This window comes from Echeneis naucrates, chromosome 17, assembly GCF_900963305.1.
Source record: "Echeneis naucrates chromosome 17, fEcheNa1.1, whole genome shotgun sequence".
In the NCBI taxonomy this organism is placed as follows: Eukaryota; Metazoa; Chordata; class Actinopteri; order Carangiformes; family Echeneidae; genus Echeneis; species Echeneis naucrates.
Genome location: NC_042527.1, coordinates 18,711,212 through 18,730,733, shown reverse-complemented (window position 1 = coordinate 18,730,733; position 19,522 = coordinate 18,711,212). Strand labels below are relative to the sequence as shown.

Sequence of the window (19,522 nt, the reverse complement as noted above, 5' to 3'; positions counted from 1 at the left end):
GCTGGATAAAGGAGGGGGGATTCCAGATCGTGGTGATCTGGTGCGACATCTAGTGGGAGCAACAGTCCGCAGACATCTTAAAGCGAATGTCCTGAAACTGGCATGAATAAATTACGTGGTAAATAATGACGGTTTATGACTTCATGGTTGTCTTTCTCTCGTGTAAGTTGATGTACATAATTTATCAGCAATGTGTGCAAATGTATTCAGAAAGTGATCCATGCTGCATCTTTTTGTCTCTTTGAAGATGGATTATCTGCCGCGGTCTAAAAATCCTCTGGTCTATCAGGAAAAACTGTTGGCAGATTATTCCTCCTCTGCGCTAATGCTCCTAAAGCCTCTTCTTTTGCAGAGAGTTTTAAGATGCAGAAAGGCATCTGATGAGGCTAGAAACTGACCAGCATGTGTTTCAGCTGCTCTGGTTCAGCTCCAGGCTTTGGCAGGGCAGGAGCTTGGCCTCCATCACAGCTTCTTTCAAATAGGCAGGCTGCGTTTGTGCCGTTAAAGCACACGAGGGATCTGCAAGCAAGAGAAGACAGCAGATGATTAACGTGAAAGTGGGAAAAAAAAAACAAAAACATTGTAAATTGGCAAGACAAATGCAAACACTGCATTGGAAGCCGTCGTGCTGGCGTTCCTACCTGCAGTGCAGCAAAGAAGGTTTTGTTCTTCAGATCTGGACGGTTTCCGGGTTTTGTTGGATTCTGGATTGAGAAAGATTACGAGTGACTTGTATGTCATCAAAATGCAGATGATGCATCGCAGCAGAAGCTGTCACTGTTTGTTTGTCAGATTTGGCTTCATCTCGCTCACCTCTCAGCATAAATCTGAGTAAATTAAATTATTACAGAGTTCTCAAAGGCAAATGTGCCTTTACCGTGCACAGAATACATACAGGCAAAATATAGAGGAACAAATGAGGCTAGTGTGATGTGAAAGATGACAGCCTAAACATGCACAAAGCCTGAAGTTAGTTTTTAAGGAAACCTAAATTAACCTGAATGGATCTGATGGTCAGAAGCAGGAGGAGGAGGCAGGTGAAGCAGCTGTATCAGCTGATGGCAGATGATCATCCTGCAGAAAGTGAACTGCTTCTTCTGTTAGTGCACCCAGTTTCAGCTCCGTGACGAGTCTCTCAGGATCAGCAGTACAGATAAAGGATAGATGGCTGCATCTGCCAACAGCTGCATTGAGCTCTTTATTGGTGGACGGGTCAATCTGCCTCTGCTGATTGGAGCTGCCCAGGGGCTTCGATGAAGTGAACAGGAAGTATTTAGTTTACCTGGAAGTGGCCTTATTTTACCATCATTAATTCTCTATCATTAGAATTGGATTTATAACAACAACAGACTTGCTTCTGCTTTTTCTCTTCCTTTGTGATGAAGTTCATTCTGCATGTAAACCACAAAACTCACACACTGCATGCTGAACGTGCATCAGCTAAGCAGAAGTTCAGCCCCAAAACACATTTAGAGAAGTATTCTTTAACTTAGAGCAAACTGAAAGCACAAGATGTGTTTAACACAGAGCGGTCAGAAAGGAAGTGGGGCCTCAAATGCAGCTACTGAAGTCTGTTCGGACGGATGAATGAATTGAAAGTCTCACAAGTGAAACAAATACAGAAGGCAAAATGTACACTTTATAGTTTCTATGCCTTCAAGTGAATAAACACCTAAATATGTAACAGAGTTATTTCTCCAAACGTTCCCAAGAAGCCCGAAGGATTAGAAGAAACAGTTAATATTTCTGTTGTTCCTGATCTTGTCGTGGACATTTTCATTTGGTACTGGTCCTTTGGCTAAAATGAGAAGTTAATGGTTTCAGTAAAAACAGAAATTACAGAAGTTATGGAGAATAGAGAGGAAGACTTGTTTTCTTAGCTAATATGCCAGGGACAGGAAAAGAGATTGGTTACTTTTCCGTTGTGGTGAGTCTGTTATTTGTTAATCAGAGGACCATTGATCTGAAGCAGAGAACATGATGTCTGTCTCTGTCATATTGGCACTTCTGATCTGCGTAGAAGTACCAGGTAAGACAGTCCAGAAAGATTTTTGATCCTTTCATTAGTTTCATTAGTCGTTCTAGCTGACCTGGGTGCAGTCGGGTCAGTCCGGTTCATCAGTAGAGAAACTCTGCAGTACGTCGGGCTCAGTTTCCCATCACACTCCTCTAACCTGCAACCTGCATCTTTCAAGAACCTGAAGTAGCTCTGTAATTCTGAACTGATGTGTCAAAAATGGACCAAAGAAAATGAGGAATATTCATTATAAAGTAACAAACCATTGACTGATTTTATTGTACTTTGTTTTGTTGTTTTCAGAGTCCAGAGCTGTGACTCCTCTGTTTGTGCAGACAGGGAAGGATGTTCTTCTGGAGCTCCAGGCTGACGTACCAAAGGAGTTTATACTTCTTCAATGGAGATTCAATGAAAGTGCCATTTCAGTGTCATTTTCCTCTGGAGGTGTAAAAGTCATAGACAGTTTCACTGGAAGGGTTGAAGTGTTTAATCAAAGTTACTCCATTAAACTGAAGAATCTCCAGAAGTCAGACAGTGGAGTTTATAAAGCATTACTGTTAAGAGCTGAGGGACCATCATTTATAGCTGAACACCACGTTAGAGTTCAAGGTGGGTCTGGTAATGTTTCAGCCTCTGACAGACAGAATCAGCTGCCATGTTTCTAACACGTTTCACATCAACTCCCCCCTCAGATCCAGTGTCTCCAGTTACACTGACAGTCCACTTGCTGTCCAACAGCTCAGACTCCTGTAATCTGACTGTGAGCTGCAGCACTCAGGAGTTACATCACATAAACAGCACTTTGACATGTGACACCAGAACCTGCAGTCAGGAGGGAGGAGAGAGGTCAAAGGTCACAACCTCTGGATCTACTCTCAGCATCTACCTGGTCAAAGACACGATCATCTGTAACCACAGCAACCAGGTCAGCTGGAGAAAGGACAATAAACCATTTGAAAATGTTTGTCTACTACTTTCAGGTGAGTCTAACAGAGAAAACAACATTTAGAGGAAATGATCATTTCTTTAAAACTTTAACACTTTTGTGCTAAACAAGCATTAAAACACTTTATGATACAAACATGTATGAACAGTGACAGTTGCGTTGTGATCATCAACAACAAAGATAATACAAAACTTATTCATCTTAAACAACCTGCTGCTTCACATCGGCCCATCCCTTATCCGTGATAGAAGCCCATCACACTGTCTGTGATGAGCTAAAGTAAAACTCAGTGATACAATGACAGGATCATTTGTTGTTGTTTTTTTTGTTTGTTTGTTTTTTCACGTGTGCAGTTTTCATCAAGGATACGTTGTTGTTGTCGTTGTGCTGCAGGTTCAGGTAATGACTCGGCCGGTGTCTCACTCTGTCTGGTGAAGACACTCGTGTTCTCTGTCGGTCTGGTCATCATGGCGTCTGCAGTCGTCACTGTCCATCTCATGGAGCATTTCAAGAAGAAACAATAATCATCAAGGTGACATCACAGCAGCACGTCTGTCAGAGTAATAATGAAATCACAATTATGTGTAACCTTTATTCAACAGCTCTTACTCAACAAGCTTCTGTATTTTGTCCTTTATTTGGCCACACTAACATGACAGGACTGTTGTGAAGCAACATCTGCTATCACACGCCTGCTACTTCATCCTCACATTAACTGTAGTATCATAACATCCTTTAGCAGTTTGAGGGGATCTCCTGATGCTGCACTTCAACGTTCAGCTGATTTGTGGCTTGTAGAGTCTCTGTGAACCAGAATGATTTAGTTTAAAGTGCCGTTTCTGAGCTGCCGTGGAGTTTGGAGCTAATAAATCAAGTGAGATTTAACAAAGTTAAGAATGTCGAAGACTTAGAAATGAATTTTAACAACTCAGGATTTTATTGCTTACATATGTTTCGTAATTCAACACTTATGCAAGGCTTTGTGGATACTTGAGATATCTTCATTTTGTCACTTTGCAGTTGTGATTTTAAATGCACATTTTCTGGAAGAATAGCACATGAGGCCAAATGATTGATCATCTATTACCTGTTCAATCTTATTTGAATCTTTGGGTGAAACAAGCAAAGCGCTTTATTGTACATTCAACATTACTGGAAGCTTATTAAAGCTGCTTTTGCATTTCTGTTCTGGTGAATTTTTGAGCATTGAATCAAATATTATTGTCACAGGAAACACACTTTACACATTCAATTTTGATAAACCAAACATTTAAGGACACCGAACTTCAAGGAAAACTCCTCCAAGTTAATGTTCAGACAAGCAATACAATTGTACAACTTCACATGAATAAATACAGACGCAGGTGCAGTCATTGTTTTTCCACTTAAAGTCTGCCCTCCGGTGTCCAGTGTGAGGCCCCACCGTGCAATAGGTGGAGGATGGAGAAAGAGCTGTAGCACCACCAGCTGGTCTCTGAGGAGGTTGGCCTGAAACCGTTGAGGACCCACCTTGAAGTGTAACGTGGTGTTCAGCTATGTTTGATATTCCCTCAGCCCTTATCAGTGATGCTCTATAAACTCCACTGTATGACTTCTGGAGATTCTTCAGTTTAATGGAGTTAAGTTTTGATTACGCACCTCAACCCTTCCAGCAAAACTGTCCGAGACTTTCTCTATCATTCTCAATCATTAGAATTGGATTTATAACAACAACAACAACAAATTGTGTTGTTGTTGTTGTTAATTGATGCCTGCATGTCACGCCTAACTCCACTGACTCAGCATCACACTAATCACGCCTCTAACTTCAGTGGTGGTGATGTAACATCTCAGATCTGCAGTGTTGATTTTCTTTTACTTTTGTTGTGGGGTGGCTCCAAGAGTCATTATTTTAAACTTCATTAAATAAGAAGCTTCTCATCAGAAAGTCAGAGCAGGCTTTCCAACAATATGAAAAATAATATTTACCTGTTGTTCCTGATCTTTTCATGGACATTTTCATTTGGTACTGGTACTTTGGCTAAAATTAAAAGGAAATTGGTTTCAGTCAAAACAGAAATTACAGAAGTTATAGAGAATAGAGAGGAAGGATTGTTTTCTTTTAATGTGACAGGAAGAGAGATTGGTGGCGTCAACGTTGTGGTGAGTCTGTTAATCAGAGGACCACAACAGGCTGCAGTGTGATCTGAAGCAGAGAACATGATGTCTGTCTCTGTCATATTGGCACTTCTGATCTGCGTAGAAGTACCAGGTAAGACAGTCCAGAAAGATTTTTGATCCTTTCATTAGTTTCATTAGTCGTTCTAGCTGACCTGGGTGCAGTCGGGTCAGTCCGGTTCATCAGGAGAGAAACTCTGCAGTACGTCGGGCTCAGTTTCCCATCACACTCCTCTAACCTGCAGCAGGTTGTGTTAACAGTCAGAACAATTAAACCTGTGGAAAATAATCATTCAAATATGATAAGATGAAGATCCAAGTGTGAACAAATTCACTGACCTTTTTTATTTGACTTTGTTTCCTGAGTTTAAAAAGATTTAGTGTGAGGACCTGTTCCAATATCTTATCTTTTAAGAACCTGAAGTAGCTCTGTAATTCTGAACTGATGTGTCAAAAATGGACCAAAGAAAACGAGTAATATTCAGTATAAAGTAACAAACCATTGACTGATTTTATTGTACTTTGTTTTGTTGTTTTCAGAGTCCAGAGCTGTGACTCCTCTGTTTGTGCAGACAGGGAAGGATGTTCTTCTGGAGCTCCAGACTGACGTACCAAAGGAGTTTATTGTTCTTCAATGGAGTTTCAATGGAAGTGCCAATTTAGTAACATTTTCCTCTGGAGGTGTAAAAGTCTCAGACAGTTTGACTGGAAGGGTTGAAATGTTTAATCAAAGTTACTCCATTAAACTGAAGAACCTCCAGAAGTCAGACAGTGGAGTTTATAAAGCATTACTGATAAGAGCTGAGGAAACATCATTTATAGCTGAACACCACGTCAGAGTTCAAGGTGGGTCTGTTAATGTTTCAGCCTCTGACAGACAGAATCAGCTGCCATGTTTCTAACATGTTTCATACAGAGACTTCAGACTTCAGACTTCAGACTTTTGAACAATCATCATGTTTTCGTTTTAACTTTGAGGAAACTTTGAAACGTCCGACGAGCTTTACGTCACTTCCTGCTCTCACGGTAATAACCATATTAGGCATCGTGTGCGCGCCTCGTGCACTCGTCCCTCAGATGACGGTAACTATGGCGACCGGCGTGTCCACCGATTTGGTTCCTCTTTACGCTGATTTACTGCTGAGTCGTACGTAGTTGCTAAGTTACCGTAAGTACTTAAGGAAGGAACGCAAATAGAAACACAGCTGGCTGTACGGAAAGCCAAATGGGACAAACCGGTGTGAAGGTCACTGATATGTTATTTATTACATTTAAACAATAAATTGAGAATGCATTTGTTAGACCATTCAATCTGTGTGTAAATGGATGGCAGCTAGCCCAGCTGTGGGAGGTTAGCCTTCGTTGAGTCAACCTCACTGCCGGATCACCTACATTAGTTAGTCGATTCGAAATGGGCTGCTGGCTAACTGGTTAGCATGCTCGACTGACGAATTGATTACATTATTTTTTTTTTTTTAACAATAACGTTACTACGCTCACCATTCATTTATTATTCACCAGCTCGTTGAAGTGAAGTTTGTCCATTTTACCAGCATGAACATACATTCACCGGACAAACGCTCATCCTGACCACCCGAATTGATCAGCTCTGCGCCCTTTGGAAGCTGAGTTGGGAATCAGGTTACGGCCTGGGTTAGTTCCGAGTAGGAGCATGATTCATACGAAAATCAATGATCCGTTCACTGAACACTGAAAATATTTTCTCCTGAAAGCCTACACATTATCTGTTATCTGTAGCATGAGGTACCAAAATTAAGGACGCTGGATCAACTAGCTGAAGACTGACGTTCAGTCACATTAGTGCATATGGACGGTTAGCTTAGCATCAGCTATGTTTAGATAAAGGATGATAAGAAAACACTACATGCTTTGAATTTCTCAGATATAACTGTTCAGTATTATTTACAGACTGGATAGCATCAGATGATAGAACGCTCATTACAACCAGAAGAGACATGAGACTTTCATTTTTTTAGAGACTTGACTTGCAACAACAAAAAGACTTGTGAACATCTCTGTTTTCACATCAACTCCGCCCTCAGATCCAGTGTCTCCAGTTACACTGACAGTCCACTTGCTGTCCAACAGCTCAGACTCCTGTAATCTGACTGTGAGCTGCAGCACTCAGGAGTTACATCACATAAACAGCACTTTGACATGTGACACCAGAACCTGCAGTCAGGAGGGAGGAGAGAGGTCAAAGGTCACAACCTCTGGATCTACTCTCAGCATCTACCTGGTGAATGACACAATCATCTGTAACCACAGCAACCAGGTCAGCTGGAGAAAGGACAATAAACCATTTGAAAATGTTTGTCTACTACTTTCAGGTGAGTCTAACAGAGAAAACAACATTTAGAGGAAATGATCATTTCTTTAAAACTTTAACACTTTTGTGCTAAACAAGCATTAAAACACTTTATGATACAAACATGTATGAACAGTGACAGTTGTGTTGTGATCATCAACAACAAAGATAATACAAAACTTATTCATCTTAAACAACCTGCTGCTTCACATCGGCCCGTCCCTTATCCGTGATAGAAGCCCATCACACCGTCTGTGATGAGCTAAAGTAAAACTCAGTGATACAATGACAGGATCATTTGTTGTTGTTTTTTTTGTTTGTTTGTTTTTTCACGTGTGCAGTTTTCATCAAGGATACGTTGTTGTTGTCGTTGTGCTGCAGGTTCAGGTAATGACTCGGCCGGTGTCTCACTCTGTCTGGTGAAGACACTCGTGTTCTCTGTCGGTCTGGTCATCATGACGTCTGCAGTCGTCACTGTCCATCTCATGGAGCATTTCAAGAAGAAACAATAATCATCAAGGTGACATCACAGCAGCACGTCTGTCAGAGTAATAATGAAATCACAATTATGTGTAACCTTTATTCAACAGCTCTTACTCAACAAGCTTCTGTATTTTGTCCTTTATTTGGCCACACTAACATGACAGGACTGTTGTGAAGCAACATCTGCTATCACACGCCTGCTACTTCATCCTCACATTAACTGTAGTATCATAACATCCTTTAGCAGTTTGAGGGGATCTCCTGATGCTGCACTTTAACGTTCAGCTGATTTGTGGCTTGTAGAGTCTCTGTGAAGCAGAATGATTTAGTTTAAAGTGCCGTTTCTGAGCTGCTGTGCTGAAGCTGGTTTGTAATTCAGCCAGCAGCCATCTTGCTTCTTTGAATATGAAGCCATATTTGAAGGAGAAGGAGCTGGGGAGGAGTGAGGGGTGGAGCTGAGCTGCTCCGTTCTTCATCCTACAGTCATGATCAGATGTCATTTTGAATGAAGAAGACTTAGAAATCACAGACTGAGACCATAAACTCATCAGGAAAATGTTTTGGAGCTAATAAACCAAGTGAGATTTAACAAAGTTAAGAATGTCGAAGACTTAGAAATGAATTTTAACAACTCAGGATTTTATTGCTTACATATGTTTCGTAATTCAACACTTATGCAAGGCTTTGTGGATACTTGAGATATCTTCATTTTGTCACTTTGCCGTTGTGACTTTAAATGCACATTTTCTGAAAGAATAGCACATGAGGCCAAATGATTGATCATCTATTACCTGTTCAATCTTATTTGAATCTTTGGGTGAAACAAGCAAAGCGCTTTATTGTACATTCAACATTACTGGAAGCTTATTAAAGCTGCTTTTGCATTTCTGTTCTGGTGAATTTTTGAGCATTGAATCAAATATTATTGTCACAGGAAACACACTTTACACATTCAATTTTGATAAACCAAACATTTAATGACAACGAACTTCAAGGAAAACTCCTCCAAGTTAATGTTCAGAGAAGCAATACAATTGTACAACTTCACATGAATAAATACAGACGCAGGTGCAGTCATTGCTTTTCCACTTAAAGTCTGCCCTCCGGTGTCCAGTGTGAGGCCCCACCGTGCAATAGGTGGAGGATGGAGAAAGAGCTGTAGCACCACCAGCTGGTCTCTGAGGAGGTTGGCCTGAAACCGTTGAGGACCCACCTTGAAGTGTAACGTGGTGTTCAGCTATGTTTGATATTCCCTCAGCCCTTATCAGTGATGCTCTATAAACTCCACTGTATGACTTCTGGAGATTCTTCAGTTTAATGGAGTTAAGTTTGATTACGCACCTCAACCCTTCCAGCAAAACTGTCCGAGACTTTCTCTATCATTCTCAATCATTAGAATTGGATTTATAACAACAACAACAACAAATTGTGTTGTTGTTGTTGTTAATTGATGCCTGCATGTCACGCCTAACTCCACCGACTCAGCATCACACTAATCACGCCTCTAACTTCAGTGGTGGTGATGTAACATCTCAGATCTGCAGTGTTGATTTTCTTTTACTTTTGTTGTGGGGTGGCTCATGAGACAATAATTTAAACTTCATTAAATAAGAAGCTTCTCATCAGAAAGTCAGAGCAGGCTTTCCAACAATATGAAAAATAATATTTACCTGTTGTTCCTGATCTTTTCATGGACATTTTCATTTGGTACTGGTACTTTGGCTAAAATTAAAAGGAAATTGGTTTCAGTCAAAACAGAAATTACAGAAGTTATAGAGAATAGAGAGGAAGGATTGTTTTCTTTTAATGTGACAGGAAGAGAGATTGGTGGCGTCAACTTTGTGGTGAGTCTGTTAATCAGAGGACCACAACAGGCTGCAGTGTGATCTGAAGCAGAGAACATGATGTCTGTCTCTGTCATATTGGCACTTCTGATCTGCGTAGAAGTACCAGGTAAGACAGTCCAGAAAGATTTTTGATCCTTTCATTAGTTTCATTAGTCGTTCTAGCTGACCTGGGTGCAGTCGGGTCAGTCCGGTTCATCAGGAGAGAAACTCTGCAGTACATCGGGCTCAGTTTCCCATCACACTCCTCTAACCTGCAGCAGGTTGTGTTAACAGTCAGAACAATTAAACCTGTGGAAAATAATCATTCAAATATGATAAGATGAAGATCCAAGTGTGAACAAATTCACTGACCTTTTTTATTTGACTTTGTTTCCTGAGTTTAAAAAGATTTAGTGTGAGGACCTGTTCCAATATCTTATCTTTTAAGAACCTGAAGTAGCTCTGTAATTCTGAACTGATGTGTCAAAAATGGACCAAAGAAAACGAGGAATATTCAGTATAAAGTAACAAACCATTGACTGATTTTATTGTACTTTGTTTTGTTGTTTTCAGAGTCCAGAGCTGTGACTCCTCTGTTTGTGCAGACAGGGAAGGATGTTCTTCTGGAGCTCCAGACTGACGTACCAAAGAAGTTTATTGCTCTTCAATGGAGTTTCAATGGAAGAGCCAGTTTAGTATCATTTTCCTCTGGAGGTGTAGAAATCTCAGACAGTTTGACTGGAAGGGTTGAAGTGTTTGATCAAAGTTACTCCATTAAACTGAAGAACCTCCAGAAGTCAGACAGTGGAGTTTATAAAGCATTACTGATAAGAGCTGAGGAAACATCATTTATAACTGAACACCACGTCAGAGTTCAAGGTGGGTCTGTTAATGTTTCAGCCTCTGACAGACAGAATCAGCTGCCATGTTTCTAACATGTTTCATACAGAGACTTCAGACTTCAGACTTCAGACTTTTGAACAATCATCATGTTTTCGTTTTAACTTTGAGGAAACTTTGAAACGTCCGACGAGCTTTACGTCACTTCCTGCTCTCACGGTAATAACCATATTAGGCATCGGTTTCGCGCCTCGTGCACTCGTCCCTCAGATGACGGTAACTATGGCGACCGGCGTGTACACCGATTTGGTTCCTCTTTACGCTGATTTACTGCTGAGCCGTACGTAGTTGCTAAGTTACCGTAAGTACTTAAGGAAGGAACGCAAATAGAAACACAGCTGGCTGTACGGAAAGCCAAATGGGACAAACCGGTGTGAAGGTCACTGATATGTTATTTATTACATTTAAACAATAAATTGAGAATGCATTTGTTAGACCATTCAATCTGTGTGTAAATGGATGGCAGCTAGCCTAGCTGTGGGAGGTTAGCCTTCGTTAAGTCAACCTCACTGCCGGATCACCTACATTAGTTAGTCGATTCGAAATGGGCTGCTGGCTAACTGGTTAGCATGCTCGACTGACGAATTGATGACGTTATTTTTTTTTTTTAACAATAACGTTACTACGCTCACCATTCATTTATTATTCACCAGCTCGTTGAAGTGAAGTTTGTCCATTTTACCAGCATGAACATACATTCACCGGACAAACGCTCATCCTGACCACCCGAATTGATCAGCTCTGCGCCCTTTGGAAGCTGAGTTGGGAATCAGGTTACGGCCTGGGTTAGTTCCGAGTAGGAGCATGATTCATACGAAAATCAATGATCCGTTCACTGAACACTGAAAATATTTTCTCCTGAAAGCCTACACATTATCTGTTATCTGTAGCATGAGGTACCAAAATTAAGGACGCTGGATCAACTAGCTGAAGACTGACGTTCAGTCACATTAGTGCATATGGACGGTTAGCTTAGCATCAGCTATGTTTAGATAAAGGATGATAAGAAAACACTACATGCTTTGAATTTCTCAGATATAACTGTTCAGTATTATTTACAGACTGGATAGCATCAGATGATAGAACGCTCATCACAACAAGAAGAGACATGAGACTTTCATTTTTTTAGAGACTTGACTTGCAACAACAAAAAGACTTGTGAACATCTCTGTTTTCACATCAACTCCCCCCTCAGATCCAGTGTCTCCAGTTACACTGACAGTCCACTTGCTGTCCAGCAGCTCAGACTCCTGTAATCTGACTGTGAGCTGCAGCACTCAGGAGTTACATCACATAAACAGCACTTTGACATGTGACACCAGAACCTGCAGTCAGGAGGGAGGAGAGAGGTCAAAGGTCACAACCTCTGGATCTACTCTCAGCATCTACCTGGTGAATGACACAATCATCTGTAACCACAGCAACCAGGTCAGCTGGAGAAAGGACAATAAACCATTTGAAAATGTTTGTCTACTACTTTCAGGTGAGTCTAACAGAGAAAACAACATTTAGAGGAAATGATCATTTCTTTAAAACTTTAACACTTTTGTGCTAAACAAGCATTAAAACACTTTATGATACAAACATGTATGAACAGTGACTGAATGGAAAACAACCAGCAACATTTATCTGTTGAAGTAAATGAATCTGAACTTGATCACCACATTGTGGAAAATTCAAACGGTCATCAAATGATGACAGTGACTAAATAATTTAATGAAGATAAAACCTGATTTTGCTATTTTTGATCCAGTTAGCAATTTTGGCAGACTATCTTTGTTGTTGTGATCATCAACAACAAAGATAATACAAAACTTATTCATCTTAAACAACCTGCTGCTTCACATCGGCCCGTCCCTTATCCATGATAGAAGCCCATCACACTGTCTGTGATGAGCTAAAGTAAAACTCAGTGATACAATGACGGGATCATTTGTTGGTTTTTGTTTTTTTGTTTTTTTTTTCACATGTGGCTCTGCTGTGCAGTTTTTATCAAGGAAACGTTGTTGTTGTCGTTGTGCTGCAGGTTCAGGTAATGACTCGGCCGGTGTCTCACTCTGTCTGGTGAAGACACTCGTGTTCTCTGTCGGTCTGGTCATCATGGCGTCTGCAGTCGTCACTGTCCATCTCATGGAGCATTTCAAGAAGAAACAATAATCATCAAGGTGACATCACAGCAGCACGTCTGTCAGAGTAATAATGAAATCACAATTATGTGTAACCTTTATTCAACAGCTCTTACTCAACAAGCTTCTGAATTTTGTCTTTTATTTGGCCACACTAACATGACAGGACTGTTGTGAAGCAACATCTGCTATCACACGCCTGCTACTTCATCCTCACGTTAACTGTAGTATCATAACATCCTTTAGCAGATTGAGGGGATCTCCTGATGCTGCACTTTAACGTTCAGCTGATTTGTGGCTTGTAGAGTCTCTGTGAAGCAGAATGATTTAGTTTAAAGTGCCGTTTCTGAGCTGCCGTGCTGAAGCTGGTTTGTAATTCAGCCAGCAGCCATCTTGCTTCTTTGAATATGAAGCCATATTTGAAGGAGAAGGAGCTGGGGAGCAGTGAGGGGTGGAGCTGAGCTGCTCCGTTCTTCATCCTACAGTCATGATCAGATGTCATGTTGATACTTGAGATATCTTAATTTTGTCACTTTGCAGTTGTGATTTTAAATGCACATTTTCTGGAAGAATAGCACATGAGGCCAAATGATTGATCATCTATTACCTGTTCAATCTTATTTGAATCTTTGGGTGAAACAAGCAAAGCGCTTTATTGTACATTCAACATTACTGGAAGCTTATTAAAGCTGCTTTTGCATTTCTGTTCTGGTGAATTTTTGAGCATTGAATCAAATATTATTGTCACAGGAAACACACTTTACACATTCAATTTTGATAAACCAAACATTTAATGACCCTGAACTTCAACAACAACTCCTCCAAGTTAATGTTCATATAGGTCAATGTGGCCACTGTCGGTATATGAGATTCCAATATCTGCTGCAGAGAAAATGGAAAGACTAGTAAGCTTTTACATTAAGAAGTGGCTTGGTGTTCTGAGATGTTTAAGCACTGTGGCACTGTATGGGAAAGGCATACTTCAGCTCCCAGTATCCAGTCTAGTGGAGGAGTTCAAATGTACTAATGTTAGGACAGAGCTCCTGTTATCTGGGAGTAAAGATGTGGTTGTTAGTAAGGTGGTTCCAAACCCAACCAAGGGGAGAAAATGGTGAGAGTGTGAGGGCAGTGGCTCAAGCTAGGCAGGGACAGTGAACTGGGAAGGTGTAGAGAAGAGTAAGCTTAGTTGGAAAGAGCTGTGGATTATGAAGGAAAGTAGTATTGGATTTTTGATAGAGGCAACATATGATGTGATGCCAACTCCTCAGAACCTAAAACTCTGGGTGAATGGGGACACGCTATGTTTGTTGTGTTCAGGTATTACAACTCTAACGTACATCTTGTCAGGTTGCAAGGTTTAGTCTGTCACAAGAACGGTATAACCAGGTTTTAAAAAGCTTAGCTGCAGGCATTGAAGATACACGGAGGCAGGAAAAGAGAGAGGCAATTCATTTTGTTCAAGAAGGAGGGAAAGTTAGTCAGATAACAAGTTGGCAAGGCAGCTTAGAGGATGCTAGTGACTGGGAGATGCAGGTAGATTTAGGAGGAAAGCTTGATGTTCCCCTGGAAATAGCCTGTACAAAGCTAAGGCCTGATGTAATTTTGTGGTCTAAGAGCAGAAAGAGAGCGTATTTCATAGAGCTGACTGTGCCGTGGGAGGATTCAGTTGAAGAAGCATACCAAAGGAAAAAGCTCAGGTGTGCAGATCTAGGTAAGGATGCTGAGCAACGGGGATGGAAGGTTAGGATTTGTCCTGCAGGGCCAGCAGGGGGAGCTTTTAAGATAGATAGACTCTAGGGAGAAGCAGAGGAAGAAATCCAGGAAGAGGAAGTGTGTTTAAGTGGAGGGTGTGGCCTGTTTGAGCCTCTCTGAGACCACGTGGTTAGTCCAGGTGAGTTGATGTGTTGGTTTGATTTGACTTGTGCTCCCTCTTTCTGATTATAGAAATGTTCAGGTGAGTTTGTTTGCTGAATCTGCTAGTGTAGCTTGTCCTCCACCTCCTGTACCCTCTATACTTTCATGCCCCCTCCCTGAACCGAGGTTTGTATCCCATCCCAACCCTGCCAGTGTTCCTAACTAGGGCCTAACTAGACGAAACACCGGTGAAAGGAGGTTCCCACCTAATGACCCCAAACACATGTTAGCTGTCACTGCTGGCCTAGTTAGATATTATCTTCAGGACACACAGGGCAGGGCCAAAGTTTGTTGTTCGGGAGTTAGTAAATGAGTCTGGTCAATTTTTGGTCACACAAGTTTCTTGTGTTTACTCTAAATCAGACAAAAAAATAAAATTTTACAACTTCACATTAATAAATACAAATACAAGTGCAGTCATTATTTTTCCACTTAAAGTCTGCCCTCTGGAGACGGTGGATCAGCAGTGTGAGGCCCCACCATGCAGTAGGTGGAGGTTGGAGAAAGAGCTGAAGCTCCATTTGTTTCCTCTATCAGTCTCTTGGGTCCAGTGTGAGGCCCCACCGTGCAATAGGTGGAGGATGGCGAAAGATCTGTAGCACCACCAGCTGGTCTCTGAGGAGGTTGGCCTGCAACCTTTGAAACCAAAATTAACAAACATTTGTTCACACGTCCTTGTTGATGGTGCCATTGCCTTCATTGTGATTTTAAAAATAGCTCATCGATATCATTCAAAAATCCCAAACATGAATAAAAGGACTATGTATTTTTATGTCCAATGCATGATGCGGCCCTTACCTGGAGAGAGCAGAATTATTGCATGAAAAACAAACACAAGCACGACAACAAGTTACTTACTGTTGTTTAGACGTCAGTAAGTAACTATTATAGTTGAACGGGGAGTGCTGAGTGTTGTGCAAGCAAATTTACGACACGTATGAAGCACTAAAAAATTAACTGGATCATGGAGCTGGCAGGCAGCACGTGTAGCAGACAGGACCAGGAAGCAAGCATCTGGAGGTCAGAGGTCATGTACAGTAATTACAACATCTAGCTGTAGTTTTTGGTTTTGTAAGCATTTTATTATTCCAATTTATCCCCAAATCCATTTTCTTTTCATTACTGAATGAAGAAACTTACCTCAGGAATTGCGTATACTGTATTTTCCTCAATCTGTCTTTCATTTGCTAGTGAAACCAAAGGAATGTATTTTAATTCACATTCATTTTAAGAGATCTCAGCTTTAAACATATTTTGATGTTCACATTACTACATATCTAAACTTTTGGACATTTCAGTTGGATAATAAGAAGCAATACTGAAACATTAAACATTAAACATTAAGGTGCTTTAATTACAAAAAGGTTCATCATAGTATTGGCTTTAAACAATGACCTTTTAAAGGCTTATTACATAAATATTGTACCAACAAAAATAAGGATGTATGAACTGAAGTTAAGAAAATAAAATAAGTTTAGTTTCTCTTACTTTTTTTTCTTCTCTGTGCAAACACGGCACCTAAAATTATCAGACTTAAAATCAAAATAATAACGATAACAATAACTAGGGAATTGGGAGGGGAAGTGTGACCTGAAATGAAAAACAAAAATCTGATTAGAAATTGTTGATATACAAAAATAAAGTGTGACAGCATCACATCTTGTAGATTTGAGTAGAAGTTTGCAGACCGTCTCTAATTTTTATGGTAAGAAATAATTTCATATTGAAAAATAAAAACCTGTTGATGGTGCAAAATGTAATTTTAAACCATCAAAGTTAGTTTCTAAATGAGCCCAACGACCTCAAATACAACCTGCAGACTAGTTTAACAAGTCTAACATGTCCGTGGGAGAAGTGAGTATTGATCAGTAGTTGCTGGTAAAACAAATAGGAGCCATAAGAATGGGCTGATTTATTTGAGTCATGTCGGACTGCAGAGTGAAAGGCAATTTATAGGAACACACAAAAGTGTTAAACAAATAATAATTTCCTCTGTTAGACTCACCTGAAAGTTGGAGACAAACATTTTCAAATGTTTTATTGTCCTTTCTCCAGCTGACCTGGTTGCTGTGGTTACAGATGATCGTGTCATTCACCAGGTAGATGCTGAGAGTAGATCCAGAGGTTGTGACCTTTGACCTCTCTCCTCCCTCCTGACTGCAGGTTTTGTTGTCACATGTCAAAGTGCTGTTTATGTGATGTAACTCCTGAGTGCTGCAGCTCACAGTCAGATTACAGGAGTCTGAGCTGTTGGACAGCAAGTTGACTGTCAGTGTAACTGGAGACACTGGATCTGAGGGGGGAGTTGATGTGAAACATGTTAGAAACATGGCAGCTGATTCTGTCTGTCAGAGGCTGAAACATTAACAGACCCACCTTGAACTCTAACGTGGTGTTCAGTTATAAATGATGTTTCCTCAGCTGTTATCAGTAATGCTTTATAAACTGCACTGTCTGACTTCTGGAGATTCTTCAGTTTAATGGAGTAACTTTGATCAAACACTTCAACCCTTCCAGTGAAACTGTCTGAGATTTCTACACCTTCAGAGGAAAATGATACTAAATTGGCACTTCCATTGAAACTCCATTGAAGAGCAATAAACTTCTTTGGTACGTCAGTCTGGAGCTCCAGAAGAACATCCTTCCCTGTCTGCACAAACAGAGGAGTCACAGCTCTGGACTCTGAAAACAACAAAACAAAGTACAATAAAATCAGTCAATGGTTTGTTACTTTATACTGAATATTCCTCATTTTCTTTGTTTATTAACAGTTCTGTGAATGAGATTGAACCAGATTGGGTGCTGCAGTCTGTCAATCAGACAGCAGACACGCCCCCCTGATCCATCCCCTGCTTTGTGGTCTATTCTTTCCTCTAAATACAACCCCCTTTCAAAGAATTAACATCATTGTGTATTGAAACTAGACACTGAGACCAAAAAGTCATCAAAAAAAAAAATGGAAAAGTTGAGCTCACAAAACAGGTGAGGAGAGGGATCATTTTCACGTGGTGTTCAGCAGAAACTGACTTCTTTTTACTGCCATCACATCAATCAGCCTCACTTTTCACCCCAGAGTCAGTCCATCCTTAATGTACAGCTATTTATACAGTGGAGGTATGAGACATGTCCAATAACGACATTAGAAAGTCTAAATCCATTTATCAGATACCGGAAGGGAGTGTTCTCTCAGTTTTTCTGCCGACATATTGTGCAGCAGCTCTGATCCCCAAACTCGTTGTACCCACATGTGATAACGACTCATCTCTACATTTCTATATTAACTCAATGTCAGCCTGGATTACCCCATTTCCCCTCTTTGTTCGGTCAGTTCACTTGGTGTAGCTCACTGACAGATGGATGATTACATCTCCCTTAATACAAGAAGTTCCACATTGAAACATAACACTCTGACAATACTTCAAATTTACAGTAAATAAACGAATGCATTGAAGATAAAGGATCAACTTTATATCCAATGTGAGTTCAACAGATTCAGTTTTCTCTTTAATATCTTTTCAACACTGTTATTTTTATTTTTGTTTAGATGCTACAACAGTTAAGAGTTGTTAAGTCTGTAAGTCCTCTTTTTCGTCACACACGCTTTGCTTCATTTCATATTTTTACTCTATTTTAATCTAATAACATGATTTTAAAATACAAAAGAGAATGAACTATATGTAAAAATATGTTTTTACCTTCAATTTGACATAAATCCAACAGAAAAACTGTAAATATTAGTGAAACAGGTCCCATTTTGTCCTTCCAGAATGGATGGTAGCTCTACTTTCAACCGGACGTTATCTGTAACGGACTCTGCCTGAACAGAGCACTGGAACAGCTTAAAAACCAACGTCAGTGTGGATGCTTCCTTTTTTCTGTTGTGTACCATACTCACAAACACACACACCCACGCACACAGCGTGTACAGAAAGAGTTCACTTTTTTGACTTTGTTTTATTACAGCCATCTGCCGAAAAGTTTATTTTTTTCCCTCATCAATGCATTGTGACAGAAAAACACAGAATTATAGCCATTTTTGTGAATTTATTAAAGAACAAAAACTGAAATATCACATGGCCAGAAGTATTCAGATGTTCATTTAACTCAGCTGCTGTCCATTTCTTCTCATCATCCTTGAGCTGGTTCTTCACCTTCACTGGAGTCCATCTGGGTTTATTTAAACTGATTGGACCTGATGAGGAAAGACACACACCTGTCTATATAAGGCCTTCCAGCTCACGGTGCATGTCAGAGGAAATGAGAGTTGGGTGGTTGAAGGAAGGGCCTGAAGAGCTCAGAGACAGAACTGTGGCACAGCACAGATCTGGGTGAAGTTAGAAAAGAGTTTCTGCTACCATTAAGGCTCCATAATCCTTAAAAGGACGAGGTTTGGGACGACCCAAACTCCTCCCAGAGCTGATCGTCTGGCCAAGCTGAGCTTTGGTGACAGAGCCCAAAGATCACTGTGGCTGACCTGCAGAGATGCAGTGAGCAGATTGGAGAAAGTTCTAGAAAGAGAACCATCAGAAGACACGTGAAAGCCTTCACATAGTGCCAAAAAACACAGGAAGGACTCCCAGACTATGAGAAATAAGATTGTCTGGTCTGATGAGACCATGTTGAACTTTTTGGCCTTAATTTGAAGCGGTATGTGTGGAGAACATCAGGCACTGCTCATCACCTGACCAACACAGTCCCAGCAGTGAAGCACGGTGGGGGCCTTCTTCAGCTGCAGCGACAGGACCGCTGGGTGCAGCTGAAGGAAAGATGAATACAGACATCCTGGGCGAAAATGTTCACCATCCAACCTGTCAGAACTGCAGA

General features: G+C 40.6%; 4 protein-coding genes and 1 long non-coding RNA gene across 6 annotated transcripts; 3 read left to right on the top strand and 2 right to left on the bottom strand.

The window, feature by feature from the left end:
* Positions 1 to 262: 262 nt before the first annotated feature.
* LOC115058357 (uncharacterized) lies at positions 263 to 1,055 on the bottom strand. Its single transcript, XR_003842053.1, has 3 exons — positions 998 to 1,055; positions 642 to 704; positions 263 to 519 (listed from the first exon to the last, which is right to left on the bottom strand). It is a non-coding gene; the product is annotated as an uncharacterized LOC115058357 (long non-coding RNA).
* Positions 1,056 to 1,893: 838 nt separating this feature from the next.
* LOC115058109 (SLAM family member 6-like) lies at positions 1,894 to 4,143 on the top strand. Its single transcript, XM_029525419.1, has 4 exons — positions 1,894 to 2,029; positions 2,321 to 2,626; positions 2,710 to 2,997; positions 3,357 to 4,143. Exons 1-4 carry the CDS (start codon positions 1,978 to 1,980, stop codon positions 3,485 to 3,487), a joined length of 777 nt encoding a protein of 258 aa, XP_029381279.1. The 5' UTR covers positions 1,894 to 1,977; the 3' UTR covers positions 3,488 to 4,143.
* An 834-nt stretch (positions 4,144 to 4,977) lies between these two features.
* Positions 4,978 to 8,968, top strand: LOC115058065 (SLAM family member 6-like). Its single transcript, XM_029525373.1, has 4 exons — positions 4,978 to 5,214; positions 5,661 to 5,966; positions 7,184 to 7,471; positions 7,831 to 8,968. Exons 1-4 carry the CDS (start codon positions 5,163 to 5,165, stop codon positions 7,959 to 7,961), a joined length of 777 nt encoding a protein of 258 aa, XP_029381233.1. The 5' UTR covers positions 4,978 to 5,162; the 3' UTR covers positions 7,962 to 8,968.
* An 822-nt stretch (positions 8,969 to 9,790) lies between these two features.
* On the top strand, positions 9,791 to 13,484 carry LOC115058069 (SLAM family member 6-like). The gene is made up of 4 exons (XM_029525377.1): positions 9,791 to 9,885; positions 10,332 to 10,637; positions 11,854 to 12,141; positions 12,685 to 13,484. Exons 1-4 carry the CDS (start codon positions 9,834 to 9,836, stop codon positions 12,813 to 12,815), a joined length of 777 nt encoding a protein of 258 aa, XP_029381237.1. The 5' UTR covers positions 9,791 to 9,833; the 3' UTR covers positions 12,816 to 13,484.
* A 938-nt stretch (positions 13,485 to 14,422) lies between these two features.
* On the bottom strand, positions 14,423 to 18,560 carry LOC115057988 (uncharacterized). Of its 2 annotated transcripts, none has more exons than XM_029525267.1 (6): positions 18,394 to 18,560; positions 17,075 to 17,380; positions 16,704 to 16,991; positions 16,187 to 16,288; positions 15,839 to 15,885; positions 14,423 to 15,334 (listed from the first exon to the last, which is right to left on the bottom strand). In XM_029525267.1, exons 1-6 carry the CDS (start codon positions 18,449 to 18,451, stop codon positions 15,131 to 15,133), a joined length of 1,005 nt encoding a protein of 334 aa, XP_029381127.1. In that variant the 5' UTR covers positions 18,452 to 18,560; the 3' UTR covers positions 14,423 to 15,130. The 2 variants fall into 2 exon arrangements, with proteins under 2 accessions (XP_029381127.1, XP_029381128.1); XM_029525268.1 differs by having other exon boundaries at positions 15,194 to 15,712.
* Positions 18,561 to 19,522: the final 962 nt, after the last annotated feature.